Source organism: Gopherus flavomarginatus, chromosome 4, assembly GCF_025201925.1.
Source record: "Gopherus flavomarginatus isolate rGopFla2 chromosome 4, rGopFla2.mat.asm, whole genome shotgun sequence".
Taxonomy (NCBI): domain Eukaryota; kingdom Metazoa; phylum Chordata; order Testudines; family Testudinidae; genus Gopherus; species Gopherus flavomarginatus.
Window position 1 is genome coordinate 64,478,295 of NC_066620.1, and position 19,257 is coordinate 64,497,551.

Here is a 19,257-nt window from a genome sequence, read left to right on the forward strand (position 1 = left end):
TGAACCAGGGCTTTCCCACCTCCTAAGTGAGTACCCTAACTACTGGGCTAAAAGTTTTGAGGGAGGTCCTACCCCTCCAGCTATTATGTGTAAGCTCATCTATTGGGGCCTGATCCAGTAGGCAGGCTCTGAACACATCTATCAGATCTGGCCCCTCAGGAGAGTTAGGTTGCTGAATGCCCATCTTCCCCTCGTTTGTGAATCACTATGGGGCTTAGGCAGGAGATAGGATTTGGATGCCCAAAGGGAGGCAGCAGTGCCTCTACTCAGAGGCAGTCGCAGGTTAGCAGTGAACTTCTACTCATTTTCAAAAGTGATTTAGGCTCTTAGGCACTTAGGAGTCCTCCTACTTGCTCCTAAGTTACTATTGAAAATGGGGTTTAAGTGCCTGTGAAAATTGTATCCTATGTGGCTATTATGATTTAATAAAAAACTAATTTGTTCTTTGTTTCTCAGTACACACAACATGGAAAATCTTACCTTTGAAAATCCTGCCCAAGCCTCTGAAGTCCATTTGATCAGAACAGTTAAATACTACTACATATTTTCCCAGAGCTTTTCCCATGTCTTTTGTAGTTTCTGTTTTACCAGTTCCAGCTGGTCCTGCTGGAGCTCCTCCCATGTTCATTCCCAAAGCCTGAGCTAAGGTTATATAGCATCTGTAAATGTTAATTCAAATTTGTAATTAACTACAGATGAAAGTGAGAAATAAAATCTATATGCATATAATAAAGCAATATTAGCCCCCTCAACATGCCAGCCAGCATATCTGAGTCAACACATTTCAGGGGGTGTTGTAATTTGTGGCTAGTACAAGGAAAACAGTAAATTATTATCCTCCTACCCTTCCCCCACCTCCAGGAAAAGGGAGAGCAGGGAGGGAATTGAGCCTCAGAGATATTTCTCTGAGGCACAATGCCTCCTGGAGCAACTGTAGTTAAAGACACAATCCAACCTTTCTTTAACAAAAGCCTAACTTGTGACCCTGCTTTGCTTGGCCAAGCTGGACCATCTGGGAGAGTAAGGAGGCCACCCAACCCCCACTGCTTGATTTACCCAGACTTGGATCTGTTGTAGAGCACAACCCCTGTTCTCTGGACATTCATCCCAGTGAGATAATGGATAGGAAAGGGTGGAGAGAGACAGAGTGAATAAAGCCTTAGGTCAGAATAGGTGTCCATACCCAAGAAATAAATAAGATGCATCATTTCAAGGGCTGCAGAATTTACTCAGAGGCCAGGAATGACTGTGCCTCTCTGAGTCACAGTTCCTTTGTAAAGGTACTCCTACAGAGGAGCATTTAGGTATAAGTCACCCTTGCTCAGGGCCAAGTCTAAAGATTTAATCTAACCCCAAATGAGCAGGATTCCACTAAGCATAAATTAATTCTAGGGTTGTGATAAAGAAAATATAGGACATTTGAACAATTAAGGGACAAAAGTAGGTTACTGGACTGTTAGCCCATGAGCCAGACAACTTTTTGGTACCATCCGGTGGGGGGGCGGGGGGAGAAAGAGCAAATTCCCATTTTTTTAAATATTATTTCATACATATTACAAAAATATGTGATGGACCTTTCTGCATGGTAGCTTAAAGGTGGAGGTAGGCCTGTTTCCATGGAAATAGTACTAGTAAGCAGAGGCACTGGGTGAACAATGGGTATAGGCAATATTTTGACTAAAAATGAATATATGTCTTCACCCAATTTTGGGTAATTACTTTTTTTACATTAATGATGAATACTTTTTTACATTAATAATGAATACTATGAAAAAATGTCTCATTTGCATAACCATTAACATGGCAACTTCCCAAATACATAATAATGGCAGTCATGCTTCAAATGAAAAATGATTTGATTCTACACGGATTTCTAAACTTAAAATCATTTTTGGTAGTTTTTGTATATTATAAGGTACTGTGACTTATGATTTACATATTTTTCCTGTGTTTGCTTCAGATTTGACTGTGATGCTATTGTGATTACCGAATGAACAATCGAATCTGATTCAGAGGTTTCCAAAAAGCATTCACAAACTGAGTAAAAGGTCTAAAAACATGTGTGTGATATGTGATGTGGAGGCTTCTTTCACAGAACTGACCAAACCAAGAGACATGGAATCATGGAAGAATCTTTTAAGAGACAGAGATCCAAAAATGTGCCACCATTATTCACTATAAAAAGACACCAATGAAGCAACAAACATTTTACCACCTAAACTGCAGAAAGATATTTACGCACAAGAAAACTCTGCAATAGCATGAAAAATAGGCAAAATGCTCCACCTGTATTTAGTGGGGCGACTGCCCTACTCCCTGAGAGTGTGGGTTGCAGCAGGCCAGTGTGCCTGTGCAGACAGGCAGCCAATTAGAGAAGGGTTTGTAGGGAGCCAGTTGGGGCCCAGATTGGAGACAGCCAATCAGGGTCAGTCTCAGTCCTATAAAAAGGCTGCTCAGGAAGGGGAGAGTCAGTCTGTCCCAGGCCTTTGACAGGGGAAGGTCACTCTCCAGAGCTGGGAGACTAGCACCGTGGACAGCACAGTGCTGGACAGGCTCAGGGAGCAGAAGGGAGCTCTAGCCTGTAGCCTGCCAGGCTGCAGGCCTTGAAGGGAAGGGCCTAGTGGGTGCAAGGGGCCATAGGAGAAGTGGCCCAGGGAAGTGGATAGATAAGGGGAGAGAAGGAGGACAACGAGGCTGCCACCAGAGGGTCCCCGGGTCAGGACCCAGAGTAGAGGGCGGGCCTGGACCCCCCCCTCACTATACACCCAGTACACTATGAAGAGGCCATTCACAATGCTCAAGAAAGAAGTATGGTCTCTGCTCAGGCAAACGGATGTAAATAACCAATCATCTCCTAGATTGAGTTCAACATCCAAGCATGCAACAAGGTCAGTACGATTCAGAACAAGGTTGGGTATCTACTGATCATGAATGCACCACCAATGGAGATGTCCACAGCCTAAAAAAATCCTTAATCAGACTCTGAAAATATTTGGAAAAAACTCAATTTATGTCTTACAAAGTATGTGTCTTTGACCACGCATTGTATGCAGAAATACTGTGGAAGAATGACAAAAAATGATAATATTCCAATCCACAATTATCAGAATGGGAGCATTTCATAAAATATGCAATATGATGTCAATCATTGGGAAAAGATTCCAATGATCTTGGGAGTCCAGTATTACTGCTGAAAGTTCCATCAGGGTATACTGCAGGGACGCAAACACCACTGATCTGTTAGACTACATAAATCAGTCTACTAGGTCCTGCTGAAATTAGTCAGGAAGGGCTTTTATACCTGGATGGAGGACCACCATCTGATTGATTTACAAAGCTTCAATGACACAAACTAGATGGAGAAGCAACATAAACCAGTTGAATGATGTCCTCAGCAATTCATCCTGTGTTTGGATTTCAGCTTTTTAACATGTACCTGAACCACTGGAGTAATGAAAACAGCGACTTATCAGCATTCTAGATGAATTAAACTGTTATGGTTGTTATGGTTCCTGGCCTTTTTCTCAAGCATCCAGGAAAGGTGAATGAGCTTCTTCACCTAACCATGACAGGAGTCATGATATCTTAGTGTTTTGGCTTATGACAAGCAAAATTACACAAGATATCTGCTAGTGTTCTTCATACAGATGCCATGGTTGGAGAAAGAACATCCTGAGGTGTGTGATCATTTCAAAAACAGAGGCTCCTCTGTACAGATGGGGTCATGAAACCTGTTGGAAAAATTCCTGTAGATCAGGCCATTCAGAAGACTGTCAATAAAGACACAGACAGCAGATAGGACCAAAGGATTCAGTCCTGAGGCTGGGGCAGTGAACAGGTATTACCTAACTGCAGAGTGCAGAAATACCTCTTTTTAGGAAACTAAGGCAAACGGTACAGGTCCAGACACCTGGTATATCTCATGCAGATCTTGGGCCACCCAGGTTACAGAGAGAGGAAAAAGATGTCAGTAACTGACAAATACATTGGAGAAGACCTGGGTCAATCCATTTGTAGAACTAAATGAATTAGTCTGTCTCTTCATTTGTTCTGTAGCTCCTGAAGATGTTAGCGAGGATCTGTATGATGGGACTCACTTTCTCCATGCTGGATGGGGAAGAGTTAACCCTACATTGTGGACTGAGGAAAACATGCCCCCTTCACTCTACTGGGCATTCTCCAGGTGCACTGGTATAAAAGGGAGCAGCTACCCTCAGTTGGGGCTGACTGCCAGGGAGAAAGGATATAGTCTGATGGTGCCTGCCAAGAACCAGCTGCTGCCCAAGGCCATGGGGGCTGGAGACATGGTAACTCAGGCAGACACCAAGGTACCCATGGAGACCTCACTGCATCCAGAGTCACCAGGAACAGCACAGACCAGAGAATCCGTTGATAACAGAGATGCCCAGACCAGGACAGTGGGAACTATGGTAAGAAGCAGCCCAGGGTGCTTCGATAGGGACCTGATTAGTAAACCAGAATTTTTGAGTCAGTGTGTTTTGGTTGGACATCCCTCCCCGCACCAGACTCTGACTCAGTAGCATGTGCCCCTGCCATGATCAGGGCCCTGGGTTGGGGTCCAATGGAGAGGGAAGGCCCAGACCTGGGCCATGACCCCCTTTCCTGTGTGTGGTGGCCCCCATTCTGACTGATCTTGGCCTCTAGGCCTTACTGCCCTGCTGACAAGTGTGAATTTATTGACTGGCGACTAGGCCTTATTGCCCCTGTATCCCTGGGGCAAATCTACTGACTGTACCTGCTAGGCCTTACTGCCCCACTAGGAGGGGCAACGCTATAGATTGATCAATAGACCTTACTGCCCATTAAGATGGGTGAACCTATTGACTTTGGCCATTGGGCCACACTGTCCATCTATTAGAGGTGAGTACATTGCCTCGGGTTTAGGAGGCTGTGTGGGGTGCACTCGCCCCACACCAGATGGCCAACACTGTCACAATTTGTTACATGCAAAGGAGAAAAACGAAGGTGCATATATAGCATTCAGACATGACATAGGCTAGAAACTGTGCAGCCAACCCAGGACTCCTATGATAAGCTGCCAAAGCAAAAACAAAAGACATTCAGTGATAAAGAAATCCAGGAAAACAAAAGCCTCAAAACAAGGAGATTGTATTAAAAGTGGATCACATATCCCACATGCATCAACTAGGAATCTGGACATTAGAAAAGTACTGCAGCACCCCTTAGGACCACTACCCCAGGCTTTCACCATCTTTGATGGCACCACAAGGAAGACAAATAAAGCAAGCCCAAGAAGGAATTTTCAGAAAAAGTTGGCATAATCCCTAGCCCATCTGCTTACACCAGAGGTGAGCAAACTATGGCCCACGGGCCACATCTGGCCCACAGGACCGACCAGGGATGCTTGCCCCTGGTCCCTCCCCTGCTGTCCCTCCTCCCCCGCAGCCTCAGCATGCCGTGCCACCAGCCTGGCAGCTTGGCTGGCTCCGTTCGGGCGTCACAGCTCAGGGTGCCCTGGCATGGCCCCTCCAACAATAGGGGGCTCAGGGCTGGACATTCAGGCAGCTGAACACTGGCACCCCCCTGAGAGGAGGAGGGGCTGCACTGCAGGGGCACGGGAGCAGGAGAGCAGTGCAGGTGGAGGGAGCACAGCAAATGCAGGCGGAGGACTCAGGAAAGAAGTGGCACTTTGAAGAGGAAAACCACCGCTTCTCTCCACCTGTGCGGCTGTCCCTGCTCCTCCTGAGTCCTCCGCTCATGTTCATGGGGGGGGTCCCATGAGCAGGGATCCCGGGAGGGGCGGTCAGGGGACAAGGTGTGGGGGGGTTGGATGGGTCAGGGGCCAGGCAGTCTGGGGAGGCACAGCGTTCTCTACCCGTCCCTCCATACCCATTTGCAACCCCGATGTGTCCCTCAGGCCAAAAAGTTTGCCCACCTCTGGCTTACACCATAGATGGAATGGGTCTTGTACACAAAATAAATATTAAGAACAAAATATATGGTGATCTGTCAGAGAATGTGTAAACTTTGAAGACTAGCACTGACAGTGACAGGATAGATGTGATCTCCAGCATGTTCAATGACAACTTATAGTGGGTTGATTTGATCAGCCAGTAGATTTAGTGGTCTGGGCTTCTAACTTCAGTCTCTCTCTCAGTTCAATATGACTTGGCCCTTTGGCTTAGGTCCCTGCTGGACCAGCTTCTATACCTGTAACCCCTTGCCCTGCCCTTCTTGGGACAAGATATAAGGGGTTCTGGCCCAGGGCCCTAAAAGTGTAGCAGCTTGGGATGGCCTGAGACCAGCCCCTCAAAATTTGGCCCATTGGCCACATCCTACCACACCCTGTGTCTCAGTTTGGCAATTGGCTTCAGTCCCTGCCTTGAACCCCCACCATCTAGGACTGATGACTGCAGCCCTCTGGTGCCCTTGCCCCACATTTTACCTCCCTCTTGGGTAGTATCAAGGGGTGGGGGGAAGACTCGCAGCCAAACCCCCACAGTAGCAGTTTCTTCTCCTGCTACTACAGAGTAGTGCTCCTTCAGGAAATGGCTTCTCTATTTTCTCTCCCAAAGCTCTCTTTATACTGGTCTTTTCCTCAGAAGTGTACTCAGCAGTGCCTGAGGGGCTGAGCTTTCCTGGCCCAGTCCTGCTGCAGTCCTTTCCCTGTCTCAGCCTTTGTGTGAAGTCTCTAAACTCTACCACACATCTCCATTAAAAATTCAGAGATGGAAAATAGAAGGGCAGAACCTGAAGTTCTATTGAAGAACATTGGATCTTCTGGCCTGATATAAACAATGGAGGTGTTTTCTTGAATGTTCTACCAGCAAGACTGCTTTCATCAAGTTCTTATGTGAAGAATGGAAAAAGCCTTATTTCCTGGAGAAATGTATATGGTGAGATAATGTATATGACATACAAGAGTACTGCATAACAAGCTTACCAAACTTTCTGGACTTGTCGTCTTCAGAAAAATCACACACATGGATAATGTTACATGCAAAGAATGCATCAAAGAACCATGAAATCAATGGTATCTAAGGACACTGATGTGCCAATTCTTATCCTTGCTCTCTTCAAAGACATTGGCAAAAATCTATGCAAGATCTGGTATCAAAAAATCAAAGAAGATGTAACCAAACTTGGCCATCACTTCACTCTCAGTCAGGTACTTACACAGAAGTATAATGCGCTGGCTTTCCTTGTCTTTCTAAGTGAAAGATTTTTACCTTATCTGTTGCATCCGACGAAGTGGGTATTCACCCACGAAAGCTCATGCTCCAATACATCTGTTAAGGAAGTCTGCTCAGCCCTGTTGGGAATGCATGCATTCCCTAGGTGTGATTCTGTTAGCATATTTGCAAGATGTGGGGAAGTTATTGGCCTACAGATAATCACCAGAAAAGAGTACCTGTTATTGAGCACTGGCAGAGCTAGGGCAACATGGGGTCTTATTTAAAAACCTTTTGTCACCATCTTCAGGAATTCACCTGTACAATATATGTAGTTAAGTCAAATATCACAGAGGTAAATGAGCTAAAATAACAGAGCTGTTCCAACCTAAGAAGGGAGATGTTGAATCTGGCCTGCTTCCTCTGTCCAAAGACTGCCTCTACCTGAATGCTTTGTGCCAATTACGAGGCTGCTGTCTGGTGTAGGAGTCTGGAGAAGTATCCTGTCATAACCAGCCAAAGCATGGGGCATGGCTGGGTCATTTAAAAGGGTGATCTGACAACGGAATTGATGAAAGGCTGGCCTGCCCCTGAGGTAATCTTGCAGCTGAGAGCTTGAAAATGCATCAAATAATGTAAATTACCTGGATTGCCAGTGCCTTACAAATGGACTCAAATGCTCTCTATCACATATTTTGCAAATGTGTGAGAACATGGAGGAGGAGGATGTGACAGTATGGAGCACAGTTTAGATCATGAAGATGAGGATACAAATGGAGAGGACATTCTAGTCAGCTGCTGAATACTGGATTGTTAGTGGGTTAACCATTTCATATTATTGTGGACTTGATACATCACTCAATGTAGTTATGGCAGAACATACAATAACCTTAGTAGCATTGAGAAAGCATCAACAACACAGAAAGAGACATTTCTATTAATTATGTAGTATTTAGATGGGGGAGTTGTATTAATTACATGTTTTGTATATAAAGAGTTGAAATTAATGTCTTTAACATGATACCAAAATGCTCCTTTTTGCTTACTACTTAACAATGTGTTGAATAACATAATCAAAGTTTTTTTCCTTTCTCTTAAGTCATTATATAACACATTTGCTTATTATGAATTTTTTCAAAAATTGATAGCTAACCAAACAACCCCCGAACAGGCTCAATTCTACCACTAAGTTATTCTTCAGAAAGGTTCACCATAAATCTGTTGACACAAAGCTGTTTAAAATGCAGGAAGAGATTTTTTCCCATCCAAATTGGTACCAATGTGCAATTTTTTTTTATGGTTTAGTTCATAACTATGTCCCTGGAGTTCCAGGAGAATACTGACTGCAAATTCACACTCTTTGCAGTTGTACCCTCAGAACCACTTATCAGGAATGGGCTGGGCAGATGTCCTCTCACAGATCTGGATCCTAAAGTAAGATTACACATAATGGACCTATGCGCTAACAGGCCTCAGTTTTTTCAACAATTTGAAACATGTATTTCATACCTGATTTCAATACACAGGACTAGAAAAATCAGCTAAATGAAGATATGGCAAGGGATAATGGAATACCAAGAACTAGAAAACTCTGTGACTAAGGGAAGTGACTTCAGTGCTTGTACATGAATGCATGGAGCCTGGGCAATAAAATGGAGGAACTGGATAAACTAGTGCAGGAGGTCAAATCGGATATTATAGAAACATGGTAGAATAGAAGTCATTAGATGGATGCACAACTGGTTGGAAAAGCATACTCAGAATAGTTATCGATGGTACAGAGTCAAGCTGGATGGCCACATCAAGTGGGGTCCTACAGGGATCTGTTCTGGGTCTGGTTCTATTCAGTTTCTTCATATATGATTTTAATAATGGCATAGAGAGTACACTTATAAAGTCTGCAGATGATACCAAGCTGGGAGAGTTGAAAGCACTTTGGGAGACAGGATTATAATTCAGAATGATGGTTGACAAACCAGAGAAACCAGTTAAAATAAATAGGATTAAATTCCATGAGGACAAATGCAAAATACTACACTTAGGAAGGATCAGCTGCATGAATACAAAATGGAAAATGACTGCCTAGGACAGTACTGCAGCAAAGGATCTGGAGATCATAGTGGATCACAAACTTAATGAGTCAACAATGTAATTCTGTTGCAAAAAAAGCAAACATTCTGGGATGCATTAGTAGGAGTGTTGTAAGCAAGACATAAGAAGTAATTCTTTCACTGTACTCAGCATTGATAAGGCCTCAACTGCAGTATTGTGTCCAGTTCCAAGCACCACACTTCAGAAAAGATGTGGACAAACTGGAGAAGTTCAAAGGAGAGTAACAAAATGATTAAAATCCTAGAAAACATGACCTACGAGGAAAGATTGGAAAAAACTGGGTTTGTTCAGTTCGCAAAATTGATGACTGAGGGGGAATATGACAGTCTCCAAGTACATAAAAGGTTGTGTGATAGACCCAGGCCAGTTGGGAACAGCAGAGTAGTAGAAGGGAGACATACTAGCCACTGGATAAGCAGTTTTCTGTTCCCTGAGTGACCAGAGCAGGGGCTGCTCCAGGCTAATGAGAACACCTGACTCCAATTAACCTGCTAAGAGTCAGGTGAGGCTGTTAAGCTGACTCTAATTAAGGCCCCTCTGATGCTATCAAAGGGCTCACGCCAGTCAGGCCAAAGAGAGCCAGAGAGACAGAGGAGAGGAAGTGTGTGCGAGGAACTGGGAGCAACAGGCATGCAAGAAGCTGAGAGTGAGTAGTCATACTGCTGGAGGACTGAGAAGTACAAGCATTATCAGACATCAGGAGGAAGGTCTGGTGGTGAGGACAAAGAAGGTGTTGGGAGGAGGCCATGGGGAAGTAGCCCAGGGAGTTGTACCTGTTGCACAACTGTACCAGGAGGCACTCTAGAAAGCTGCAGTCCACAGGGCCCTGGGCTGGAACCTGGAGTAGAGGACAGGCCCGGGTTCCCCCCAAACTTCCCTATTCCTGATCAAACACAGGAGGAATTGACTTGGACTATGGCTTCTACCAGAGGGGAAGCTCTCTGGGCTGTTTCCCAACCCACAGTGTGAATCTTTGAGGCGTGCAAATCCGCCAATAAGCGCAGGACCCACCAAGGTAGAGGAATAACTTTGTCACAGTTGTTATCAAGAAGAGGATCAAAAAATTGTTCTCCTTATGCACTGAGGACAGGACAAGTAATAATGGGCTTAAATTGCAGTAAGAGATTTAGGTTAGACAACAGGAAAAACGTCCTTCTATAACAGTAGTTAAGCACTGGAACAAAATTACCTAGGAAGGTTGTGGAATCTGTCACTGGAGGTTTTCAAGAACAGATAGACAAGTACCAGTTGGGAATAGTTCAGATAATACTTAGTCCTGCCTCTGTGCAAGGGACTGGACTAAATGACTTAACTGTGGTCCCTTCTAGTCCTACATTTATGATTCTTAGGAAAAATCAGTAACTAGCTTTCAGCTGGAGTGAGTGGTTTATATCAATTCATATTGGTTTACATTTTCAAGGTAATCTTCACAAGCAAAGGAGCTGGAATCTTTAACTTAATGGAAGATGTATTTTTCCTTTAGATTGTTAGATCCTATACCCTGTGAAGGAGTGATCAACTCCCATCAGGCACATCCCTGGGTGGCAGCTAGAGGAATATCCCTGCATATGCCAGACAGTTGAAAAGATCCAAATAAGGAGTCTCAGAACAACTGGAGGCATCTCTCAGCAGGATGTGTTGGATAGCTGGTGGTGTGGCTCCTTCCATAAAATGCCCACACAGGCCCTATGACAAGGACATCAAGGTGATTAAAGACCGCCTTAAAATAAGTCTTGCTGGGGCAGATGAGCTCCCTAACCTAGGGAGGCAGCTCAGCTAGGAGAAGGGGAAGGTGATCCATAAAGCTTGTCCATTAGATATGCTCAAGTGAACTAATGTCTAGGTCAAGTGTACCTCAGAGTGAGCTCTGCAAGTGATGTACAAAAACTTTGCCTGACTTGTAACCTAGATTAGGGCCACTAAGTTTAAAGAAGTGAGTAAGCTGGCATACGCAACATGGAACAGGGAAATGCTGTCTGGAAGAAGCTTGAAGCTATGTGAGGTCTTAGAGAAGAGTAAATCTGACATGTGAACAAGAGACTAAATTGAGAGATTGTAAAGTTCAGATGCTGGAGGAGGGTTAGAAAAATCTACTATTCAGTGAGTTCAACCTCCTGAAATGGAGAATTGGTACGACTGAGACTATGATAGCTTAGGCAGGAGGACCCACAATAAAAGGTTATTACAGGCAGAGAACTTAGAAAAGTGGAAGAACTGAAATACCTAGGATTAATGGTTGGTGACAGTGGTGTCCTCCTAAGTGATGCCTAGCATTGTTTCAAAGCCACAGTATAAATGGTGGGAGCTGACCCCAGTTCTCTGTGATAAAGAGATGTCCATGAAGGTACACTAAAACTAATTCAACCCACCCTAATGGATGGAACAGAGACTTGGCCAGCCACAAGAAAAGGAATCATCCACCACAGAAAAGAAGATGTTGAGATGGTCAAATGGTTCAATGTTCTGTGATCAGAAATGAAATGAAGACAAGTGAGTGAGACTAGGATACATTGGTATAGATATATCCAGTGAATATCCAAGAGTTATATTGGTAGGATGATCCTTGCAATGATCATGGACAGAAGATGACCAAGGGGGAGGCCAAAGACTCAGTACATGGACTGGATATCAGTGGACCTTAGAAAGAGACCAATTTGCATGACAGCCAGGTGCACAATCATGAGTATTGGAAGAAAGCTACAAAAATTGCTGACTGTTAATAGGGAAGTAACAAAAAGGAAGATGAGGAGATTTCTAAGTCCCCTACATCAAATTGTTGAGCCAAGTCCAGGAATCTCTTGGGCCTCAAATACCAATTCTATCACCAAGTTATTATATAATATAATATTTCCTAAATGATAAAATACTATACTAATAAACACATTTCTGCTGTTAATTAAATCATTGCTGAGAAGAGTGAAGAGATCATATTTCTGTAGGAGTTATAAAGTATGTAGATTAGCGATATTCTATTTAATTACATGAAAAAGAGGCATGGGTGCCTATTCAAACATACAGGAAGATATTCACTACATGTTTTGGAACATATTGTACAATTTTATATTTACAGCAGTCCAGAGTATTATATAAAAGAAGTCACTCTGCATATTAAACAGTTTTTTGGCTTCCCCCAACCCCCAAGAAAAACATTGTTTCTCACCTATCAGTCAGAGGAGTTATGACCAGACGATCAGTGCATCCCAGAAATTCATTCTGGTAAATAAAATCAACATTTGTAATGGATACCCAAACTTGATCCACATCTTCCTTAAAATAAAATCGACTCTGCTTTAGCCATTCAAAATCAGTTACTGACTTGATATGCATTTTTACCTTAAACAAAAAGAAAAATAAGCCATAAATTACAGATGCACAGTAGCCCAGTATTAGGTCTTATATAACGAGTAACTGCATTAGAATAATAAAGATAGAACATTTCACTATACTTGCATGACCACCTGTTTCAAGATTTGGTAGGAGTAAAGCTGAATACATTTCTGCACTGCATAAAGAACTTATTTTTAAAGTTTATATTCAGAAAATCTTCTGACAATTTGAATCCATATAAGAAACCTATTACTCACGTACAGTAAAGCTCCCACTGCTTTAACAGGAACACACAAAGCAAGATTATGAGGGACAAACAAAATGTTTTGGTCTAGTACAAAACCAACATAGAAATGCAGGGCTGGAAGGGACCTCCAGAAGTCATCAAGTCCAGCCTCCTGCATTGTGGCAGGACCAAGTAAATCTAGACCCTCCCTGAGAGGTATTTGTCCATCTGCTTAAAAACCTCCAGTGCTGAGGATTCCACAACCTCCCTTGGAAACCTATTCCAGAGCTTAACTATCCTTATAACGAGAAACTATTTCCTAATATCTAACCTAAATCTCCCTTGCTACGGATTATGCCTATTACGTCTTGCCCTACCTGCGGGGGACATGGAGTACAGTTGCTCACAATTGCCTTTATAACAGCCCTTAACTTATTTAACAATTGTTATCTGGTCCCCCCATTCCCTCAGTCTTTCTTCTACAAGGCTAAACAATGCCCAGTTTTTTTAACCTTTCGTCATAGTTCTGGTTTTTTAAGCCTTTTCTCATTTTTGCTCTCCTCTGGACTCTCTCCAATTTGTCCACATCTTTCTTAAAGAGTGATGCCCAGAATTGGATGCAGTAATCCAGCTGAGGCCTCACCAGTGCCAAGTAGAGTGGGACAATTACCTCCCATGTTTTACACAGGACACTCCTGTTAATACACCCCAGAATATTAGCCTTTTTCACAACTGCAGCATATTGTTCATTTAATCAGAGCTCAGATAACATTCAGAGTTTGTAACACAGCCTCAACCTTGGTTGTATGAGTCGTTGGGGAAAAATGCTATGTGAATGGACTGACTTAAATGAAAGTCATAAATTGCTTTCAGAAGAAATTTAGGGTATGGCCACACTAACTTTATCCCTGTGAAAATTTGTATGTGAAAGGTTCACATGAGCTTCAAATCACAAACCCTGCATGTCAATGTAATTGCAATGAGGAATCCTGTCTTCTTAGACAACTGGAGTAATGGGCATGAGGCTAATGGCTCCAATGGGGGTCCCAACAAATTGGTTAGTACCACATTAAGATTCCAATATGGAGAGGGTAGTCTTATGGGGGGTGGGGGGGAGCGGAAACTTTCAGAAGACCTTTCACAAACATTTAAACATTAAAAAACAAAAACAAAACATTGTGGTCTTTATAACATGGCCAGCTGCATCATGAGCATCCCCTCAACACCAGAGATTGCTCTGCAGCACCCTGCCTCAATTTCTCCTTTTTCAGGGTCATGTAAGAATGCCACAGTCTCTTTCATGAACTCACAGCCCTTCTTGGGGTCTATATTTTTATTAACAAAGTTAATTTGTTTTTTGTTTATTAACAAAAACAAAAAAAATTCCACCCAGCCTTAAACTAGGCACCGCCCCTCTTCCCAAAGGTACTGTCCATTACTGTTCTCTGAGCAGCTAGAGAGAATACAAAGACCTGGACTGCCTCCCTTCTCCCAAAGAAATAACAAAACAAAACAAAACAACTACTGAGGCAGTCTTGTTTCTGGTTAATTTCTCACACTAATCCAGAGAGGGGCATCTTTTTTGACAAACTATAGGAATTAAATCATGTGAGTCTACCACACTGCAAATCCAGAGAGTGTGGGGAGGAAAGGGAAGGATCATTGGATATTGTGTTAGGCAAGGAGAAAGAAGTGGTGCTGGTGATGTGGGAAAGGCAGGCTGGACTGCACGGAGTCCTGTCTTCAATAGCTATATCTAAGCCACTGGCTACATGGTTAAAGGTTTTTCCTTCATCTGGTTCTTACCCAGCCCTCAACCCTCTTCGGTTTCTATGCCTCCCAGCTGTCTATTCCTCTCTGACTCACCAGCTCTTGTGACCCTTAGCTCTCTCGTCCCCAGTGTCCTTGGTTCTTGATATCACTCAGTCCACTGTCAACTCTCTTCCTTACTTTTGAGGGCTACCTGTCAGTCTATCCAGACTTATGGACTCTGTTGTTTTGTAGGGCATGGAACACCAAGAGCAGGGATCCAGCAGCCCAGCTTGCCTTTCCACCTCATCCAATTTCTCTTCTTCCTCCTTTTCCTTACCACAATCTTGTTTTTATTCCCTATCCCCTCAAAACTTCCACTGGACTTATAAAGTAGCAATCCCACTTAAACAAGTTTCCCATAGTTCATCAAAGAAGAGCTCTCCTCTGGCAAACCAACATACATAAGACCGGGACTGCCACTGACTGCCCTCGTCAGGCCAGTAAGAGCCTTATAGGAGTAGGAAGTACAGGAACTGTGATGAAAGGGGTAGAAGCAAAGTAGCCCTTTCCATCTCCCTCCTTCCATCCCCTGGCTCCTCTACTCCTCTGGTTTCTATTCCCTCTCGGCTCACCAGCTCCTGAAATCCTGGTTCACTTGCCCAATCTCTTTCTAGCACTCTCAGCCTATTGCTCCCCTAGCTGTTTCCATCACCATAAGCCCAAGAACTCTGCTGTTTCATTGGAAACATTGCAGGAAGCTGAGAAGCCCTCAGAAGCCAGTGAGCAAGAGAGCCATTGAACTGGGGAGAGGGAGAAATAACCCATGAGCGATGGAGTGCTAGGGAGCCACTGTACCTACCGCCAAGTCTGTCTGAACCCCCTTCCAAAGCAACATTTCTCTTTTTCCCCCTTCCCACCCACATCCACTTGAGGGCTCCCACCAGCCTCATAAGGAATGTAAAGCGGCAGTCCTAGTCTGACAAACTTCTTTGTTTGCAGTGTTGTAGCCATGTTGGTCCCAGGATATGAGAGAGACAAGGTAGGTGAAGGAAGACCTTTTATTGGACCAACTTCTGTTGGTGGAAGGCACAAGCCTTCAAGCTACACAGAGCTCTGCTTCAGTTCTGAGGAAGAAAACAAATGTTCTGACTAGTATTTAGGTCAGACACTCCACTTCCTTCTCCAGACTTGAAGAAGAGCTCTGTGTAGCTTGAAAGCTTGCACCTTCCACCAACAGAAGTTAGTCCAATAAAAGGTCTTACCTCACCTACCTTGTCTCTCTCAAACTTCCTTTGGTTCATTAAATAAGAATTCTACCTGTGGTAAATCAAGGGAAGCTGGTCAGAAATACAGACAGAACTATTCTTTTACCATCACCACGCACCCATCCAACACCTCTTCCCAGATCAGATTTTCTGTCACAAACAAAAGGTGAGAGTGTCAGAACTCAATTCCAAAAAGGAACATTATAAACATGCTTTTGCCAAAATTTCTAAATCTTTTAGAGAAAAATAAGATTCAAATAGTTTAGAAAGAATAAAAATTTGGAGACTAAATCCAATCATTAGAATGACTGTAAAACAGATGGATTTTAGTCTTGTATTAAGAAAAAGTCTCACCACAAGTAAAAATCTAAATATAATCTTAACACTAGAGAGAATAATGCTGTTTCCATATTAACACACACACAAATGAGGTTTGGGATTCTGCAGATAAAAGCACTGTATAGTCATTATAAGCACTAGGTTATCATTATGACAGAAACTATATTTGATGTTCAGAAATTAAAATCTGTACTTTACCAAGTCATCAAAAATATCTCTCTGATGCACATGAATGGTAACCAGGGTTTCAAATTTCACCCTGTCGAAGCTGGAAAGATCATGTGTTGTCTGGCTGATAAGTGTATTTAGTATATCCAGAAATTTCTGATTGGTTACTTGCATGATTTTCCTGTCATCTTTTGCATTGTGTAGAGCTTCTTCTGACTCATGTGTCCACAGCATCTGAATTCCCAGTAACCCTACCTATAAAATATAACAAGTAAACTGACATATTAATTAATATTTATTGTAAGCCAAGGTTTATAAGACTTTGATACCTACTTTTTAAGTATATTTTAGGGTAACTTATTGGAGGGATTCAAAGTGATTTCTCATTAAGGATTTCCCTGTTTCATTAGAAAGAAAATCCAAGGGTTTCAAGGGTGCATTTCTCTATCAAATCATATTTCACAAACATTCAAGGAAACCCAGAAATAAACTTATACATTATTTTACCATAATCTCAGTCACACAGTGAGATACACAGATATATTGACATGATTCTCAGTTACACTTAAGGTCCTTTTACGCTGCTTTGGCTGTATAAGCATAAACTGGCTTTAAAATGAGTAGAAATGGTAGTGTGACATGATCCCATAGGCAGTGGAGATCTAGTGTAAGGATTTGACACCAGACCTGCTCCCAGCCCCTATTGGAGGGGATGGACTGGGGAGATGTTTGGGTGCCTGGCTTAAGCGTACTGTGCTATAATTATTTTCACTTCCCAAGGACCATAAGAGTCCATAGGAAACAGAATATAAATTACAGCCTCAGGGCTGCTCTAATTTACAACAAAGGCTCTTGCACAGCCTCAGAATACAAAGGAATTATATGATTTAAAACCACTTTTAATCCACACCCCAAGTATAAGCAAAATGGAGGTTGGTTACCTGTAACCAGGATTCTTTGAGATGGACTCTCCATATGCACTTGCTTGAGGTGTACCAACCAATGCAGCTTCTGATCGCAGTGCTCATTAGAGCACCCAGGCTTTCCTCCTCTCCTTAGCATTTGAGTATGTTTCGGGGCAAGGCTATTGAAGCGGGTGTGGTACTGTCACAGGGTGCATCACTCACTTTCTCCTGGTACTCTGGGGATTAATTCAAGTCCAGTGCGCCTCCTCATCTACGGTTCACACACCATCACTCCAACTCTGCTGTCCACCTGCAGTCCTCCTCACGGCCTCAGGAACCGCAGGAGCTAATTAGGGCTCCACAGAAGAGGGGGAGGTGGATGCAGAGTGGAATATGCACAGTCTATTTCAAAGAACTCTGGTTACAGGTAAGTAACTGCCATTTTTTCTTTCGAGTTTCTTCTGTGTATTTCCACTCTTGAAATAGTTTGGCACACAGCATTCTTTAGTGGACAGAGGGACTAAGGACCCTAATTAAAAAATGACTGAAATACTGCTCTCCCAAAATGAGCATCAGATCCCAAATCTATAGTGTAAATGTTTAGTAAAAGTATGATTCAAACTCTAAGTGGCAGCCCTACAAATTTCAACAAGCAGGACATGTCTAAGATATGCTAAAGTCTCAGCCATTGCTCTGGTAGAGTGTGGTTTAATTCTAGCAGGAGGGGAAGTTGAAGTTTTATAATTCTTCTCTATACGTTGTCAGACCTATGTAAACAATGACTGAGCAGAAATAGCCTAGCCCTTACAATTTTCAGCAGAAGAAATTAACACTTGAGGAGGGATTCTGAAGTACTTTTTCCTATTCAAGTAGTAGGACAATGCCCTTTTAGCATGCAAACTATGAAATCTAGACTCCCCTTTATAAGCATGTGGCCTAGGAAATTAAAAACAGGTTGGCAGGTCATCTCCCAGTTGAAACACAGTGCTGTACTTCAACACTCCACCCTAAGGGTTTCCAGTCATCCCCTTTAGCACAGGAATTTGAGGGACCCCTTTTCCAGCTGGCCTCTCACTCTAAGTGAAGGCTCTTTTTATAACGTTCTTTTGGAGTGGGTAGGGAAACCCAGGTTCACTGTCTTCATTGGGCTCTGGTCCAAGGTCCAATGTTGGGCAGCTCCAATTGCCACACTGGGGTGCTAAGCAGCTGCCTCTGCCTCCAGGACCACTTCCTACCCCAACTTCCTTTAGCTTCCCAAAGCAAATCATTTCCGTTTAGTCTCTGACACGCATGCTCAGCTACCAGCTTCTCCTTTGTATATTTGTACAGGTCTGTGGTGTTAGGTCTCAGGCAATGAGCTCCTGGGCAGTACTGCCCCTCAGAATGGCCATCTGCTCCCTTCTGCTGCCCCCCTCTGAACTGTTCTCCTCTCCTTTTTAAAGCCCTGCCTCCAGCTTGTGCAAGCTTTGCAAGTGTAGCTGGGCAGGGCTGTCTTAGTCTAGAGCTGTTCCTCAAGCCCTTGTTCCCTAGTGTGGGGTTTGTATAGCCCATCATGGTCTTTTATATGACCTGAGGTGGCTTTGAGAAGTCAAGCATCCAAATAATGTGTCATGAGGTGTCCAGACCCCATAGTGTCCCAGCTGCTAAATGAAGACCTGCCTCCTTAGAAGGACTGGTGGCCCTGCAACAGACAGTGAGATAAAAAGGCTGTAGGTCAGGAGGGATCCAGGTCTCCCAGGGAATCTGAGAAACCACTGAGAGCAGGATCCTTCAGCAATAGACTGCTGAGAAGCTGCTCAGGTAGCTGGACCTCCATATGAAGAGGATCATAGAGCATTAGTTGCAAAATAGCCTACAAGAGAGGCACAGTAGGAAGCAGGAAGGGATAGGGAGCAGTTCCAACTACTTCATACACGGTTCGTGGATTGGAACCCAGAGGAGTGGGTGGGCCTGGGTTCCCCTACTAATCCCAGCAGAGGGATTATTAAAGACTGTGGAGAAAAGGGGGG

The 19,257-nt window shown here is 43.4% G+C and overlaps 1 protein-coding gene across 1 annotated transcript in view; it reads right to left on the reverse strand.

Annotated features, from left to right (window-relative positions):
- Window positions 1-19,257, reverse strand: part of DNAH8 (dynein axonemal heavy chain 8) — a 593,210-nt gene that overhangs the window by 256,879 nt on the left and 317,074 nt on the right. Inside the window, exons 43-45 of the mRNA XM_050948396.1 lie at window positions 16,374-16,598; window positions 12,427-12,599; window positions 481-659 (exon numbers count right to left, since the gene is read on the reverse strand). Of these exons, the coding sequence (XP_050804353.1) occupies window positions 481-659; window positions 12,427-12,599; window positions 16,374-16,598 (577 nt within the window). The remainder of the gene's footprint in view (window positions 1-480; window positions 660-12,426; window positions 12,600-16,373; window positions 16,599-19,257) is intronic.